A 16,400-nucleotide genomic window follows, 5' to 3' on the forward strand; every position below is an offset into this window, starting at 1 on the left:
TTGAGGAATTATCTTCACTAATTTTTTAGAGATCTAAAACTATTCTGATCCCAATGCCTTCTACAGATTCATTATTATTTAGCTTATGGCTTGATATCAGAGAGTGATATACTTGGAGTATAGACACAAATGATTCTCAAGGCTAGCTTATTTTCACCAAAGCAGGCTTTTCATTTAAAAATAATTCACAGGTGACTTAATAAAAAGCTAAAACTCTATCAGGGCTATGTTAGAAGAGAGCTGATATTATACATTTACTTTATAATATTATGCATTTGCTTCATTTGCTTTACATGCAAACACACTGGGCAACCTTGAAAAACTATTCTGATGAATCCAATTTACAGATAACATTGACAGTGATCTGGCCCATACACTAACCATGTTTACATTATTATTATTATTATTATTATTATTATTATTATTATTTACTATATTAAAAGGAAATCTAATCAGTACTTTTCATAGACCATTTTCTGCCTTCCAACAACACAAAAACTCTGTTGGCTGACATACATTTTCAATAAAGAGTGTTTAGCTGAAACTTGGACCTCTTAGACTTCTCATCAATTTTTACTTTTGTTTTTTGTGACTTTCAATAGCCTAAATATGTTCAATGGAGTTGAATTTGATATTTGCTTATATTTGCTTCCCATAAAAACAGTATGCAAATTTTGCTCTTTTTTGAGACTACTTTTAAGAATAAAATATCTAATTGCTTGTGTAGTGTATATTAATATTAATGTTAATATTAATATTAACGTGTTAATATTAATGTTTGAGGATGCCTTTGGTAATAATTTTGTATGACATACATAGCATATAAATTATAATTATGTTGTACTAATACAGAAAAGATTTTACATTAATATGTATTCTCTGTAATATGATGTAATTGTCGCTATCTTAATATACATAACATTTAATATTTCAAATCATGCTTCAAGGTAACTCAATGCATTAATATTCACTTTTATTAACCATCACAATTTCTATATGTATAGTTCAGCAGAAATAAGCACATTGTATGACTTTTATCATACAAGTGGAATGCTATTCAGTTATTGTGACTTTGACTCTGTGACAGACTCACTTGACAGTGTTTCAATAGAGGGGTGCAACCAGGCAGTTTTCTGCAAATGTAGGCAGGCTAGAAAGATACTCTATAACTTCCTGCATGTGAGGCTGCACTTTGAAATTTTCTTTTCAGTTTTGTAAGCCAAAGATCACAGTACAATTTAAATAGCCTTAAGTTTTCTCAGAGTGCTACTGTGTGCCAAATAAAGGCTGAATGGCCTGTGCGGTGTCAGGGGGTTACCGTTCAGCTGTCCGGGATCAGTAGATGATATCTCAGCACTCATAAAACAGGAGATTCAAAACACAGGGGCGTGCATGGAAGTACAGATCATTATGACAGTTTTGGAAGTCATCCACAGAAAACTGCAGCGCCCTGGAGGCCAAAATAACACCGCCGAGTTAACTCTACAGCTTTTGTTCAAAATGAAATCCAATACATAGGGAAAACACAAACACTGGAACATGTACGTTAATATAGTAATAATTTTATATTTGGCTTATTCCAAAAAGTATTAAGGACCTCAGAAAACCTGCATGATGTGTTTTCTTAAACATTTAAAACACACAATACTTAATTCTATAGAAAACAAATAACTATTGTAGATGAGCATTTTCCTACAACTATCCATAAAATGGTGAATCCAGTTGGTGAGGCACAGCATGGGAAGCCTGAAGATTTCCTTGGCCCAGTTTCAGTTCAGAAGCAAGAGAGGTAATTTTGGCTCCTGGGTTCTGAAAAATTCTATCTTCCAGTTGTAATTCTTGCTCCAAATTTTACATGGTAGTTTCTTCCCATTCAAGCTCAACATCACCTATAGCAGACAGTAATATGTCAAAGACAGGAGTGAAGTTAACACTTCAAAAGGTCTGAATTCTTTTATTTTTGAGATTTTAATATACTTGCATCATTTCTGCCTTCCCTACCCTCCCTCCAAACCTTCCTCCATACTTCTTACTCATTTTCAAATCCATGGCTTCTTCTCCTCACCCCCCTTAATTGTTGTTCAACTTTTAACAGTAAAACATGATCAAGACAGGAAAGGCTATCATCCTAGATTATAGGGACTAAAGTAGCTTCTCCGGCATTTTGAAATTGTAGCTATTAGGAATTTAATAGTCCTACAGTAGACAGTAAGCTCATGAATTGGGTGTACACTGTGTCTGCTTACCTTCCATGGCATCCAAAGAGTCCATCTTCTGAAGTGTGGAGTAGTTAACAAAACAGATGGGCTGATGGCCTCCTTTATTTGATAAAAGATCCAGAATGCACTGGTGTAAGAATATATACTGTGCCTAGACAATAGAAGAAGAACATTTAAACAAATGGCAGGGTGGCAATTTTCCTTACAAAGAGGTTTGTACTGTTACTGTGAAAGATGAACTGAATTTGACAAGTGTGAATTATCTAAGTTAGAAACAGAGTATGTTGTAGTTTGTAAGTGATTCCTTTCATTTTCATCATAAAATTTGCTAAATTCGTGCAGCTTCTTATTGGTTCAAGAATTTGCTTTATAAGATATTTGCCATTAAGTGCCAAATATTAATATATTATTTCTTGCTGTATGAAAAAAGTACCAAATACTATTGATTCTATATGTGAGCTTCCTTTTTACTATCAGACAAAATTCAGTAATTTCTACTTATTTTAAAATTCCTTTGAAAAACACTAATGTTAAATTTACTTGTGAAAGTTATGAGTGAGCATTTTCATATGCCAAGTAGTACTAGATTTAGTAATAGACTTAGTAATAGTAGTACTAGTAGTACTAGATTTAGTAATTCTGCTAAGCACTGAGACATTTGAATAGCCAAATGCCAAAGACTGGTCCTCAGTTTGTGAGTACATGTTAGTTAGCTATTGAAGCATCTTATTGAAGCTGGGAGAAGACTTCGAATGCTCAAACTGTGTGTCAAGGTTGAACTCAGTACCATCTACACTTAACAGTATGCTAATACCATTAACATTGATGGAAATAATACTGTTAGCTTTGATGGTAAGTTGTTCAGACTATAAAACTGTATGTTTGTTAGACCATCCTGACTCATACCTATAGAACATGCCTGGATTTAAAAGAATATTATTGAATGTTTTATTTGAATGTAAATATATACATATATATATATATATATATATATATATATATATATATATATATATATATATATATATATAAACTGATTTTGTGAAAATCCTTAAGTGGTCATATTCATTCTATTACCATAATCCTTTAAAACTCTTATGGGGATTTTTCAATTGAAATTCTCTTCTGGAATTGCTTGTCACTATTAGCCATACTTATTTCTTTGTGGACTCCAAAACCTTTCCAGTAAAGCTTTACCACTAGAAAGGCATCTCTATGAGAGAAGAACGCTTTGATATTCGGTGCTAAATTCCATTTGGCAGCAACAGTTCCTGGCACACAGCAATTTTGTAATAAATATTTGTTTACTTCATCTCATTTAATTTTCACAGCTGACCAATCTTTACCATTTAAGGGCAGATGTAATTCAGAGAACATGCAAAAGTCATTAGAGATCAAGTTTTGTACTGAGAGACGATCAAATTACAGTGTTTGATTTTGTTTAGACATGAAGTGTAGTCAGGAAGTAACAATTCTCCTGAAATGTCCAGTATGTTGCTTGTCAAAATAACTATGTTTCCTCAAATTTACATCACACAGTGAATAGCATTATTAATATAAATCAACACAACACAATTACTTAAAAACAATTTATACTCATGAATTTTGGTGTCTTTCAAAACCACATTTGAAGTTGAAGTCACATTTGATATTTGAGGCTTTGGGCTGTCGGGATCTCATCTTCTCTGTTGGAAAGAATGCTGGGTGTAAACTCTGCCAAATGAGCAAGCCAAGCTGTGTGACATAGTCCCGTGGGCTCCAAGATCCCTCTGGCATCATGTGCTATGGCAAAGCAGTGGGATGCCATAAAAATTGCAGTTTCTACCTTAAACAACGATACTATACTACCTTAAGAATTCACTTTTATTTTCTGATGTTTGCTGCTCCCCGGAATCATAAAACCTGTGTGGGGAGATTTAAGGGACATAGCATACATAAAATATGTGGCAAAAGTATGATCAGTTTTTTTTTTTTTTCTTTTACCACATGAGTTCATGCCAGCTAACTTCCAGGAGAAGCCAAAGCAGGAAAAGACAGCCATCAATCAAGGCATCAACAGTATTTCAGAATGTACTAACACTTCAGAGCCTTCTCTCAGAATGGCTCTTCACTCCTAGTTTTCTGTGTCCAGTTGGTGTCTTTCAGTGGCAGGACATTGCTGGGCTTCCTGCCTTCCCACTCCTGCGCTCACTTACTATCCTGCGTGCCAAGACAGGAACATTCCTCATGGAAATGAAAATCACTCCTCAGGGCAACAGAAGAAAATAAGCCATCGCTCTTCAGCAAGGCAACAGCAGTTTATAAAGGCTGGAGTGAAGAGATAGTCAATTTTTTTTTCTTTTTTAATTACAGAGGAAAGCTAGATAAGGTATAACATCAGCCAACTAAGACAGAGGAAAGACCTTCAGAGCATCTGATTTCCTACAAAGTGGAATGCAGGGAAATCTTGCAGGACACCTACTGCATCCTAGAGGTGATACTTGATACTTTAACATTTGCTTTTATTTGGCGCTGATAGCCTGCTTGTGTAAATGATAAAGCTCAATCAAGAAAGAGAGCTTGAAATCTCAGAGCCCAAAATCAGCAGAGCTCAATTCTAAACTCTGTTCTGACTTTGATACCTTGAACACGCCATTCCCCTATTCAGCCTGATTTTACTCCAACCAACTAAGAAATATGTTGCAAGAAGTTCATAACATATATCAAGTGCAAAATGGAGCGTATTTATTAATCAGTGTTCTTGATTGAACATACTCTTCATAAAAGTATGTTTTATGAACATACTTTGCACTCTACAAAGTTGCAAAGTCTTGCAAGTGACTCCACTTATGCTATTAAAATGGGATCTAGACTCCAGGAAACAACCATTTGCACTCTATTCCAGACAAGAACGCCAACTACTAATTCTGTCAACTCTGTTAGACATCAGTGTTTATTCTAAAGTATTTGAGAAGAACACGTTAGCTTTCTATTTTATCTTTATTTATACTTTTAACTAAAACCAAGAGAAGTTGGATTGATATTGGAATCTTCCTATGACCCCAGGATAAGGAGCAGCCATCTGATTTGCAGGGTGTACTACAGAATGCATCTGCTGTTTTTTACCATGTCAACATGAATGGGGGAAAGGCTCAGAAGGCCCCACCACTAGTTATAGAGCTATGGACAGTCAATGACTGCAAAGGGAGGAAGAGCAAATTTTCTTTAGGATTGGCAAAGTTTAAGCGTTCAGTCCTAAACCCATGTATACATACAGGCAACACTAATTGAACTCAGAAGTGTGAGTGTGTGTGTGTGTGTGTGTGTGTGCGTGTCTGTGCGTGTGTATGTATGTGTGTGTGTGAACAGTAATTATAGAAAAAGAGGATGTAGGAGAAGGATATGCTGGTGGGAATTTTGTGTCTGTAATGTATTAAAAATTGTAATAATAGTGACTCTAGATTAAACTAGTCAAAAGTTTCCTTATCAAAAATGACAATGTCAGTGATGTAAAAATCAAACCAAATGTAGATGATTTGGGTTGTATATTCATGAGGGCCCCCCTTGTGACATGTCGTGTTCCATTTCTGAAACGGTTTGAGGGAAGCATGATACGTCACCTACTTCTCCCCTGTCGTCACATGAGGAAGTGTACGTGGACATGATCTGGTTTTACCTTGTTATACACTCAGAACTGGGTGTCTGTGAATGACTTGTACAAAGACACGAGAGGTTAAAATTTATGCAAGTTACATGAAAACCCTAATAAATGAAAATAAATTAGTACGTGTATCATTCTTCATGCTTCTACAGTAATATCGCACCATATCACAAGGTAAAAAAATAACAGTATTAACAATAATACTGTAATAAGACATGAAAAACATTATCATTTCTTTTTATGACTTTGATTTTATTTGATGTGTATGAGTATTTTCCTGCCTGTATGTCTGCATACCAGGTATGCACAGTGCTTGGTTTCCTGCCCCTGATCTTCTGGTAAGATATACTGGACTACATAAAACAAAATATGTAAAGGAGTTGATACGTTATTAGAAAGCCAGCAGCAGGCATCAGATGACTGTTGATCTCATGTCCATTATACTATGGACTTTATTAATGAAGAAATCTGTATTATAGGCATTTTATCCAACGTGATAAGTAAAAATTCATAATTATTCAGCTGATAACATGTTGCAATAATCACCAATGCTAATGTGTAACAGACATAAATTCAGATAAATGAAACACACGGAAACTCATTAAAGTCAATATGATAATCAGGGTTTCCAACTGCAGCTTTTAGCACATTTTGAAGAAATTGCTCTGAATTTAATTTCTCTACTTTTCAAAGTTGTGAAATGATAAACACTAAGCTCTGTTTTAAGTTGTTTTCTGCACACCTACCGGCAGCAATTGATTAGGATGAACAGTCAGCGAAAGCGCTCAGGTATATCTTTAGTTCTCCCATAATCTGCACCTGCTTCCCCTCGTTCAGGGTTTATCATAGAGGAAAACGGGTTATCACCTGCAGGCTGTGTCAGGAAGATGTTCCCATGTAGAAATCCTAGAGCTGGCAACCAGGAACTGAGTGTCAGCTTACCAAGTGTCTTGAGGTATCTTACCAGGTTCTGCACCATGCACATCCTCTCACTCCTCAGCTCAGCTACTAATCCATATACGTCCACAAAATCATGGTCATTTATATGTTGGGTTAAGTGGTCCAGTGCAATAAAAACTCCAGTTCTTCCAACCCCAGCGCTGCAAGGAGGATGAAATTACAGGGCATTTTTTCAGCAAAGGCTGATCCACGTTCATGGTGTAGATGATAGAGGAGTGTGGTACAGATATGTCATTCTGGGAAGTTTCTTTTCTTATCTGGGAGTAGATTGTTATTTGGAGAATCTCTGGATATTGATTTTTAGCAAAACTGTGTTTAGATATAGAAAGATGCCTTAATTCTACTGCTTTTAATAAAAAATACACATACATGCGAAGTGATGGATTAGAATTTTTTAAATGATTTCGAGACCTTTGGGAAGTATAATCTATAGATTAAAAAAGTAAAGTTTGAACTGATAGAAATTGAATTTCTCTTTGTGACACATTAACTCATCTTCTGCCACATGGACTTTTAGAAAGCTATATTCTGGCTTATCATGGGCAACACAATGCTTGGACATTATTTGCTCAAATGACTGTAAATTCATCTTCCGTAAGAACATAAAATGGCATCATGATCATCACAAGGCACCATCAGATTGCAGAGCATTCCAAGCAGTTGGTGGGTTCTGCAGCATCTTAATTACCTGCAATGCACAACCATAGGAGTAGTGTCATGTGCTCTGCTCCTTCTCACCAACTTCACAAAGTGAATTAGAGGGGTGGTGTTTTCAGGAACCCCGTGCTCAGGCCACCCAGTGAAGTTACACTGCCGGACAGTCATGCAGTCTCCATGCTAGACAGAGTGGCAGATTAACGAATGATAAAATGAGTTAGAACGACAGGCAGACAAAGATAACTGATGTCTTGGCTTTCATGGGTGACTTTATAAAGGTTACCTTTTCCTAAACAGAACAAATTCTACTTATGTAATTTCTAACAAGAGACCTTTTTACTGTCATAATTAACAGGACTGGGCTGCCTATGTGGCTCAGTGGGAAATTTTTGCTTGGCATACAGAAGAGTCTACAGTCAATTCCCAGTACTACACAAAAGAGGAAAAAAGGAAACTGTGTTATGATACGTTATACAATTATGTGTAAATGGTATCAGTAAAAACTTTAAGCAGATTTGAAGATAGAGCATAAAATACACTGTACTGTAGGGTAACATTCTGCAGAGCTTAGATTTTAAAACAATTTCACAGAAAACAAATACATTATCTATATAAAGTGAGGGCATTGAGTGTCTAGTCTGTCAGAAAGGGAAAGACGCTACACAGCGGTTGCCAGTACTGTCTCTTCCCTGGGAGTTCTGGATTAAGAAGACAATCAAGAGTTGAGGAGATGGCTGCCATGACAACAAGAGAACCAGCTTTTAGATCTCCAGCACCCACATCAATAGCCAGGCACGGTGACATACATCTATGAACCCCAATGCTGTGAGGGTGTGGAGGCCGGGTCAGAGACAAGTGGACCACTGAAGCTCATTGGCCATCCAACCTAAACAAGTTGATATGCTTCAGGTTCACTGTGAGCCTCTGCGAGTAAATGAGCAAGGTGACAGCCAATCAAAGAAAGGCTTCCAACATTGTCCATTGGCCATGCACATCCTTTCAAGCACATGTACTCACATGTACAGGTGAACATGTGCACACACCTGTACATAAGCATGAGCATTAACGTGTACATAAATACTTGAACACACCCCAAGTGTTTAAGACTCAGAGATGGGAGGTATGGAAAACTGTTTTCTTAAATAATACAGTTTCATCAAATAAACCCAATACTCTAGGAATTTCTTCCTTTTCCTATTTATTTTCCAACCCACGAGTTTGATGCTAATTGTTTGATATATACTGTAATGGCATGATTTAGAAAGAGACAGTAACATGCATACTGCAGTACATGTATCAAAATCAAAACATTTATAAAACAGTGGAAAAGCATGGTCAAATATACAGCTATCTGTGCAAGGATAACTGATTACTTTATACATTTAGGTCAGTCAGATTTTACACTCTCTTCACTTTTCCTCTTATTTTATTTTTACCCTTTCGATTTTCAGATCCCTGATGGTCCAATCGATCTGAATGTCCTCCATAAGTTTTGTAATTACTATGTCTCCGAAGACTGTCACTGGCTTGTTGTCCTCCGGCCAATACTGATGGCATCTGATCTGCATCCAGAGAAAAATCAGCAGTCGTGAGCCATCATAACACTGCTCTTCACAGTCATCAAGGCCGCTAAAGCAAGGCTGCTGTATTCATAGATTTGTTTGATGATCTATGCACAGCACTAGCTGGAATGTTCACAAATATTAATGCAACTGTAAAGCAGCACATTGTTGGAGGTACTTCATGTAACTCACCCGTCCTTTCTCAAAACATTGTGTCAGCATCACTAATGTTTTCGCTCTGGTTTCCCATACCATTCTCCAAAAATCCCCAACTGTTCCTGGTAGTGGGCCTTGGGTAGCAATAAACTCATTTGGACATAAATATCCCTAGAAGGATGCAATTAAACACACAGCATCAGAATTTACATTGTAGTAGTGTATTTTTACTTTTAAGAGATACTAGAAATACATTAGTTGTAAATGATGTGGTTATTTAAAAATATTGTCCACTTTTGAATGGTGAATAACCTTAGACACTCTAAACTTCAAATATGACTAGAAACCTCACAATCTAATATTGTGTAAGGAATTTGATAGTAGATTGTGTAAGGGGTATGAGGTGAACAGATGAACCAAACAATGACACCAAAGGAAGAAAAGGAAGACTTAAAGATCCAGGAATTTGTATGGAATATCAGTAGTTCAAATAGAAAATATTAAATTTCAACTATTAAATATTCAAGTTAAAATGTTACACAACTAGGCATATGCATTGGGTTTGGAACTAAGGACGAAGTTCTAAGTAGAAGATAGTGTGACTTGCAGTCATCTGAATAACCTAGCTCATCAGGAACATGAGTGCAGAAGGAGACGGTAAATTCAAGGATTGTGATCTAGATCAGCCCAATCCTTCCAGATCAGTCTGATGACAGATAACCAGCGTGGTCTGACAGAGCTAATGAGAGGGTGGAGGGGCTAACATTAAGTGCAAGCTTCCTGAGTACCTAGCTGCTGATCTCATAAATAGCAAATTTTTGGTTTTGTTTGTTTGGTTTTGTTTTGGTTGGTTGTTTGTTTGTGCGTTTTGAGCTTCCTTGGCATCAAAGCACGATTTGAATAGTCTGAATAGATAAGGAAGAAAAAGAATGGGAGGCGAGCACAGAGAACTCCCTAAGGGACTCTAGTGCGAAAGGGGCACTGCTCTAGTGGAAAGGTTAGGTGTGCTGGTGTAGGTGACTAATCCCAAAGCTTCAGGTGTGGAGTCAGGCACAGCAGGAGTTCAAAGTGAGCCTCAGCCACCCAGTCAGTACCAGGCCATCCTGTCTCAGAAAAGAGGATGAGAGGGAAGCTGGAGAGATGTCTCCACAGTTGACAGAGCTTCATAACCTCCCAGAGGGCCAGAGGTTAGTTCTAACACCCACACGAAGATGATTGAAAGCACCTGTAACTCAAGCTCCAAGGTTTTCCAGGTCTCTTCTGGCTCGCATGGGCAGGTACCCCAACACATTATATGCATAAAAATACACACAGGCATGCACACATACACACAAAATTAACAAGTTAAAAAATCTTTAACAAAAGAAAGCAACAACAGAATGAACATGGAAGTAGAAACCTCTAATATAATATTCTGATATTTCTCTGCAAGATGAAGGAAATTGCAATATATTTTCTGGGTTTCTCAAAGAATAACACTAATGTAGGAGAAGAGAAACAGAAAATTCTCAGTCTATTTTTGTGAAGATGAGGGATTGGCTAATTAGAGACTGGGGTAGTTTGTCTTGGCCACCGAAGAAGGAGTGAGTCTATGGATGCAGGTGAAGAAAAGGAGGCAGCCTTTATATCAGCATGACAGAACAGCCAACGCAATTAGGTAGACATGTGGGACAGACCTTGGAGCTGGGAGAACGAATGAAATAATCCTTAGAGCAGGGAATCAAATGGGTTAGGGGACTGCAACATGATTAAAAATCTAGAGTTAGTTGCTGAGTAGTATTCCATTGTGTAAAAGTACCACAATTTCTGTATCCATTCCTCCGTTGGACATCAGGGTTGTTTCCAGTTTCTGGCTATTACAAATAAAGCTGCTATGAACATCGCTGAGCAAAAGTCCTTGTTGTGTACTTGAGCCTCTTTTGGATATATGCCTAGGAGTGGTATAGCTGGATCTTGAGGAAGCACTATTGCTAGTTGCCTGAGAAAGTGCCAGATTGATTTCCAAAGTAGTTGTACAAGTTTACATTCCCACCAGCAATGGAGGAGGATTCCCAATTCTCCACAAACTCTCCAGCATGTGTTGTCACTTGAGTTTTTAACTTTTGCCATTGTGATGGGTGAAATCTCAGGGTTGTTTTGATTTGCATCTCTCTGATGGCTAAGGACTCTTAGCATCTTTTTAGGTGTTTCTCTGCCATTCTATATTCCTCTACAGAGAATTCTCTGTTTAGCTCAGTACCCCATTTTTTAATTGGATTACTTGATTTGTTGCTTTTTAATTTCTTTAGTTCTTTATATATTCTGAATATCAGCCCTCTGTCAGATATTTTGTTGGTGAAGATCTTTTCCCAGTCTGTAGGCTGTCATTTTGTTCTGATGACTATGTCTTTTGCTTTACAGAAGCTTTTCATTTTCATAAGGTCCCATTTATTAATTGTTGTTCTTAGAGCCTGTGCTGATGGTGTTCTGTTCAGGAAGTTGTCTCCTGTTCCAACGAGTTCCAAGCTGTTCCCCAATTTTTCTTCTAACCAATTTATTGTATCTGGTTTTATGTTGAGGTCTTTGATCCACTTGGACTTTAGTTTTGTGCAGGGTGATAAGTATGGATCCATTTTCATTTTTCTGCATGTAGACATCCAGTTGGACCAGCACCATTTGTTGAAGATGCTGTCTTTTTTCCATTGAATGGTCTTGGCTTCTTTGTAAAAAATCAAGCATTCATAGGTGTGTGAGTTTATTTCTGGGTCTTCTATTCGGTTCCATTGATTCACCTTTCTGCTTCTATGCCAATACCATGCAGTTTCTATTACTATTGCTCTGTAGTACAGCTTGAAATCAGGGATTGAGATACCTCCAGATGATCTGTTGTTGTACAGGATCATTTTGGAAATTCTGAGGTTTTTGTTTCTCCATATGAAGTTGTGAATTTTTCCTGAGTGAGGTATCCCAGGGACAGAAAGATACACATGGTATATACTCACTTACAGAGACCTATAAGATAGGATAAACATACTAAAATATGTGCACCTAAAGAAGCTAAACAAGAAGGAGGACCCGGGGTAAGATGATCAATCCTCATTTAGAAGGACAAATGGGATGGACATGGGAAGTAGGAGAAAACAAGTAACAGGATAAGAGCCTACCGCAGAGGGCCTCTGAAAGACTCTACCTAGCAGTGTATCAAAGCAGATGCAGAGACTCATAACCAAACCTTGGCAGAGTGGAGGGAATCATATGATAAAAGGGGTAGTTAATATAATCAGGAGAGGACAAGAGCTCCACAAGGACAAAATATATCAGGACATGGGGGTTTCTCCATGAGACTCTTTCTCCAACCAAGGACCATGTATAGATATAACCTAGAGCCCCTGTTCGGATGGAGCCCATGGCAGCTCAGTATCCAAGTGGGTTTCCCTAATAAGGGGAACAGAAACTATTTCTGACATGAACTCAGTGACTGGCTCCTTTACCTCCCCCTTCCCCACAAGGGAGGAACAGCTTTGCTAGGCCACAGAGGAGGACATGGCAGCCAGTCCTGAAGATACCTGATAAGCTAGGGTCAGATGGAAGGGGAGGAGGACTTTCCCTAGCAGTGGACTTGGAAAGGGTCAGGGAGGAGATAAAGGAAGGAGGGTGGGATTGGGAGGGAATGAGGGAGGGGGCTATGGCTGGGATACAAAGTAAGTAACCTGTGATTAATAAAAAAAAATAAAAATTAATAAAAAAATCTCTAGTTAGTAATGCTAAGAGTTTACTAAAGCCATTTTAGCTAGTAAAGACACTTTCCTCTGGTGAGTCAGTTGGCACACATCTTGGTTTGATCATAAGAATTTCTCCAATCATATCTAGTGGAATGGAGAATTCACACAGAGATTTCTATAAACAAGATAGACTAAGTATCAAGGATGCAGACAGAGAGAAGAAAAATAATTAAAGAAATAAAAAACAAAAGGAACAAAATAACAGAGTATGAAACATAAACTTTGGAAGAAGGTGAGGTACTGGTTGGAATGGAACAGACTGAAATTCTGGTAAGATTTACAGGATATGGCGGAGAAGGTGAGTTTTCAAGGTCAAGGGATCTGGGAGGAGCGGTTTGGAAGATGGTAGAGAGCCTACACTGCTGGTGGTGGTAAGGTCTGTGCTAAAAACATCGCAACGATGGTGAACAGAGGGCAAGTTACTGAGAGAGACCAAGAAAACAGTGAGTGTGGCAGGAAATCAACGTTCTAGATGGGTTTTGACATTACCAAGAGTTAGGAGAGAGGTCGTATTGAGAGAGCAGTTGTGGTTCTTGGAGTTTAATCTAAGAATCTTTGAAATAATGATTAAAACAAAAAAAGACAGCATTTCCTATACTTGACACCACGGTCACAAGTTGGTGGAGTCACTGAGGAGGGAGAGAGATAGGCAATGAGGAAGAGCAGCTTAGCCGCTCTGTTTAGGGACTATGGGCGAGGATGTGGTCTCACTAGACAGCCAGGTTTGGAAGGAGGCACCCTTAGAGGGCAACTTGGTTAGATACTGATTAATACCACACACCAGGAATTTCTCCATTTTGCAGAAACTCAAGCATAAACACATAAAAATAGAAAAACAGTATCCTTTCTTTAAAAGTTTTAGCACATATTTATAGAAACCACACTAAATGACCCTTATTTTCCTAGGTGGTAAACATGCTTTGTACACTTTTATTTTTGCTGTTGTCAGCCTTTTTTTTTTCCTTTCCTTTCCTTTCCTTTCCTTTCCTTTCCTTTCCTTTCCTTTCCTTTCCTTTCCTTTCCTTTCCTTTCCTTTCTTTTTCCTTCTTTTTTTTGTCAAAGAGTAAATTGAATTAAAAAATGTTAAAAGAGATGTGTTAGAGAAGACAAAGGCATTGGTGGTCCATGAAGGTTTTGGAGCCAAATGACCTGTGTTCTAATCACCTTTTCCATTGACAGGGTGAGTTTTAGATGTGTAAGTTTTTTTGTTTTATTTTTTTAAATCTCTCTTAATACACCGTTTATACAGCCCCATTTACATCTTGCTTTTCATATTTAGAGGACAATTAGATTTAAACTTTTTTTTTTTCTGCTTTAAGCAACTTGATTTTAAAGGAAGGCTAAAGAGACGTGAAATGTGCTAGGGAAAAGGCTTGAGACCCTTCCTATTTTATTAGAGTCAGGCGAGCACGGTACTTCTTTTTTTTACTACTTAACCTCTAGTTTTGAGTATTGATGTATGAAATTCACTTTCTCTGAGAAGAGACCTATTACCTAGAAAACTTTCTCTGAATTTGAATATACAACTGGTGTTAAAGCTATATAATAATTAGAAAATGTAGTATGAGTTTCGTTGCACATTTCAATTCTCAGTATCATCATTGACTCTCCATGGCAGTTTTCATGGCTGCCCTTGGGTTAGTTTCTTTTTTTTTTCTTTTTAATTTTATTTTTTTCTTATCAGTTACATTTTATTAACTCTGTATCCCAGCCGTATCCAGATCCCTCATTCCCTCCCAATCCCTCCCTCCCTCCCTCATCTCCACCGTGCCCCTTGCCAAGTCCACTGATAGGGGGGACCTCCTCCCCATTCATCTGATCCTGTTTTATCAGGTATCTTCAGGACTGGCTGCAAAGCTCTCCTCTGTGGCCTAACAGGACTGCTCCTCCCCCGGGGGGTGGGGAGGCCAAAGAGCCAGTCATTGAGTTCCTGTTAGAAATAGTCCTTGTTCCCCTCACTATGGGAAACCAATTGGTTACTGAGCTACCACAGGCTACATCTGAGCAGAGGTTCTAGGTTACATTCATACATGGTCCTTGGTTGCATGTCAGTCTCAGAAAAGACCCTGTGCCCAGATATCTTTGGTCCTTGTGGAGCTCCTATCCTTTCCCCATCAGACTAACTCCCCTTCTTTCTTATGATTCCCTGTACTCTGCCAAAGGTTTGGTCATGAGTCTTTGCTTTGAAAACACTGCTAGTTAGAGTCTTTCAAATGCACTCAGTAGACTCCTGTCATATGTTCAATGTGCATCCCATCTGTCTTTCTAAACGAGGATTGATAATCTTACCCCATGTCCGCTCTCTTGATTATCTTTTTTAGGTGTATAGATTTCATTATGTTTATCATATCTTATAGGTCTGTGGGTTACTAGCGGAGAAGCGGAAAACCTACTGAACTAAAAACCCTCTACAGCAAAAGTAACATCCATTCATTAGGTCCTGCCGTGGCACACCCTGTGATTAGCTGCCTGCATACACTAACTTCTTTAAACCTGCAGCAGCCTTTAAGGAAGTATTTTTGTTCCTCAGTTATAGATGTGGACGATCTGAGTGCCCGGGCTCACAGACACAGAAGGACAGAGAAAGGAGGCGCAGCCCTGCTCTGAAGTACATGTCCATCACTCCCACCTATCTCAGTACAAGTGTACCCTTTAGGAAAACCATTTGCTCACTGTCTGCTGAGCCTCGGGTAATGTAGACTATGTCAAAAAAGCAATTTAAGTATTACAACAAAGCAGAATTTTTTTTTCTTTTTCAGTTTAAATACATTATTATTTAATCCTTCATCTTAGTCGCTCCAAACCTAACATGTCATTGTTAATAATACACACAGTGCACACGTAGTTAAAAGCTGCTGGTGGAGCATTTCTGGCGTCACGCTTGGCAGCAGAGTCTCCCTCTCGTCCGTAAATCTCATTTTACCATTCCTCCCACTGAACTGTTCGAGATGTATCGACACAATTAGCTGCCTGTGAGGCTGCAATCTCTCATCCCCTTCAACCCTTATCAAAATTTTATGGCTTGTCACTAAGCCCTGGCTAAAGAAACACAATTTTCCAGCCTGGCTGAGGACAGAGGAACATGGCTATGTAGTGCTACATGATTCTGGCTGTAACTCCTGAATACCACCTGCTCCTGCCTTTCCCTTCCCTGGAGCCTGTTTTCCTTCACACAGACAAGTTATTTTGTTGCTTCCCTTTAGTCCTCTTACCTTTGATCCCAGAAAAAGAGAGAGAGAGAGAGAGAAAGAGAGAGAGAGAGAGAGAAAGAGAGAGAGAGAATGCCAAGGCTGCTTTGGCCTCTGTCTTTTGCCCCTTGGGATACTTTATTAACTTTCCACTTAAAGTGTCATAACAAAACTGGTAAATTGGAGAAACTGAAGTGTCCCGTGTTTTCCAAGGTTAAAGAAAGACCCAGTAGAGGCGTGAAAAAACACTACAGTAC

At 38.2% G+C, this 16,400-nt stretch overlaps 1 protein-coding gene across 2 annotated transcripts in view; it reads right to left on the reverse strand.

Annotated features, from left to right (window-relative positions):
* Positions 1-962: 962 nt before the first annotated feature.
* The window catches only part of Ptprq (protein tyrosine phosphatase receptor type Q), a 188,109-nt gene continuing 172,671 nt past the window's right edge, over positions 963-16,400 (reverse strand). The window contains exons 40-45 of one of the 2 annotated variants that reach the window (XM_055626210.1): positions 9,231-9,365; positions 8,979-9,038; positions 7,508-7,656; positions 6,824-6,959; positions 2,247-2,370; positions 963-1,889 (exon numbers count right to left, since the gene is read on the reverse strand). In XM_055626210.1, coding sequence (XP_055482185.1) covers positions 1,852-1,889; positions 2,247-2,370; positions 6,824-6,959; positions 7,508-7,656; positions 8,979-9,038; positions 9,231-9,365 — 642 coding nt within the window. In that variant the 3' untranslated portion in view covers positions 963-1,851. Of the gene's footprint in view, positions 1,890-2,246; positions 2,371-6,823; positions 6,960-7,507; positions 7,657-8,912; positions 9,039-9,230; positions 9,366-16,400 lie in introns of both variants that reach the window. The other variant, XM_055626209.1, reaches the window with a different exon arrangement.

This window comes from Psammomys obesus, unplaced genomic scaffold (assembly GCF_907164565.1).
Source record: "Psammomys obesus unplaced genomic scaffold, mPsaObe1.curated_primary_1811, whole genome shotgun sequence".
Classification (NCBI taxonomy): Eukaryota; Metazoa; Chordata; class Mammalia; order Rodentia; family Muridae; genus Psammomys; species Psammomys obesus.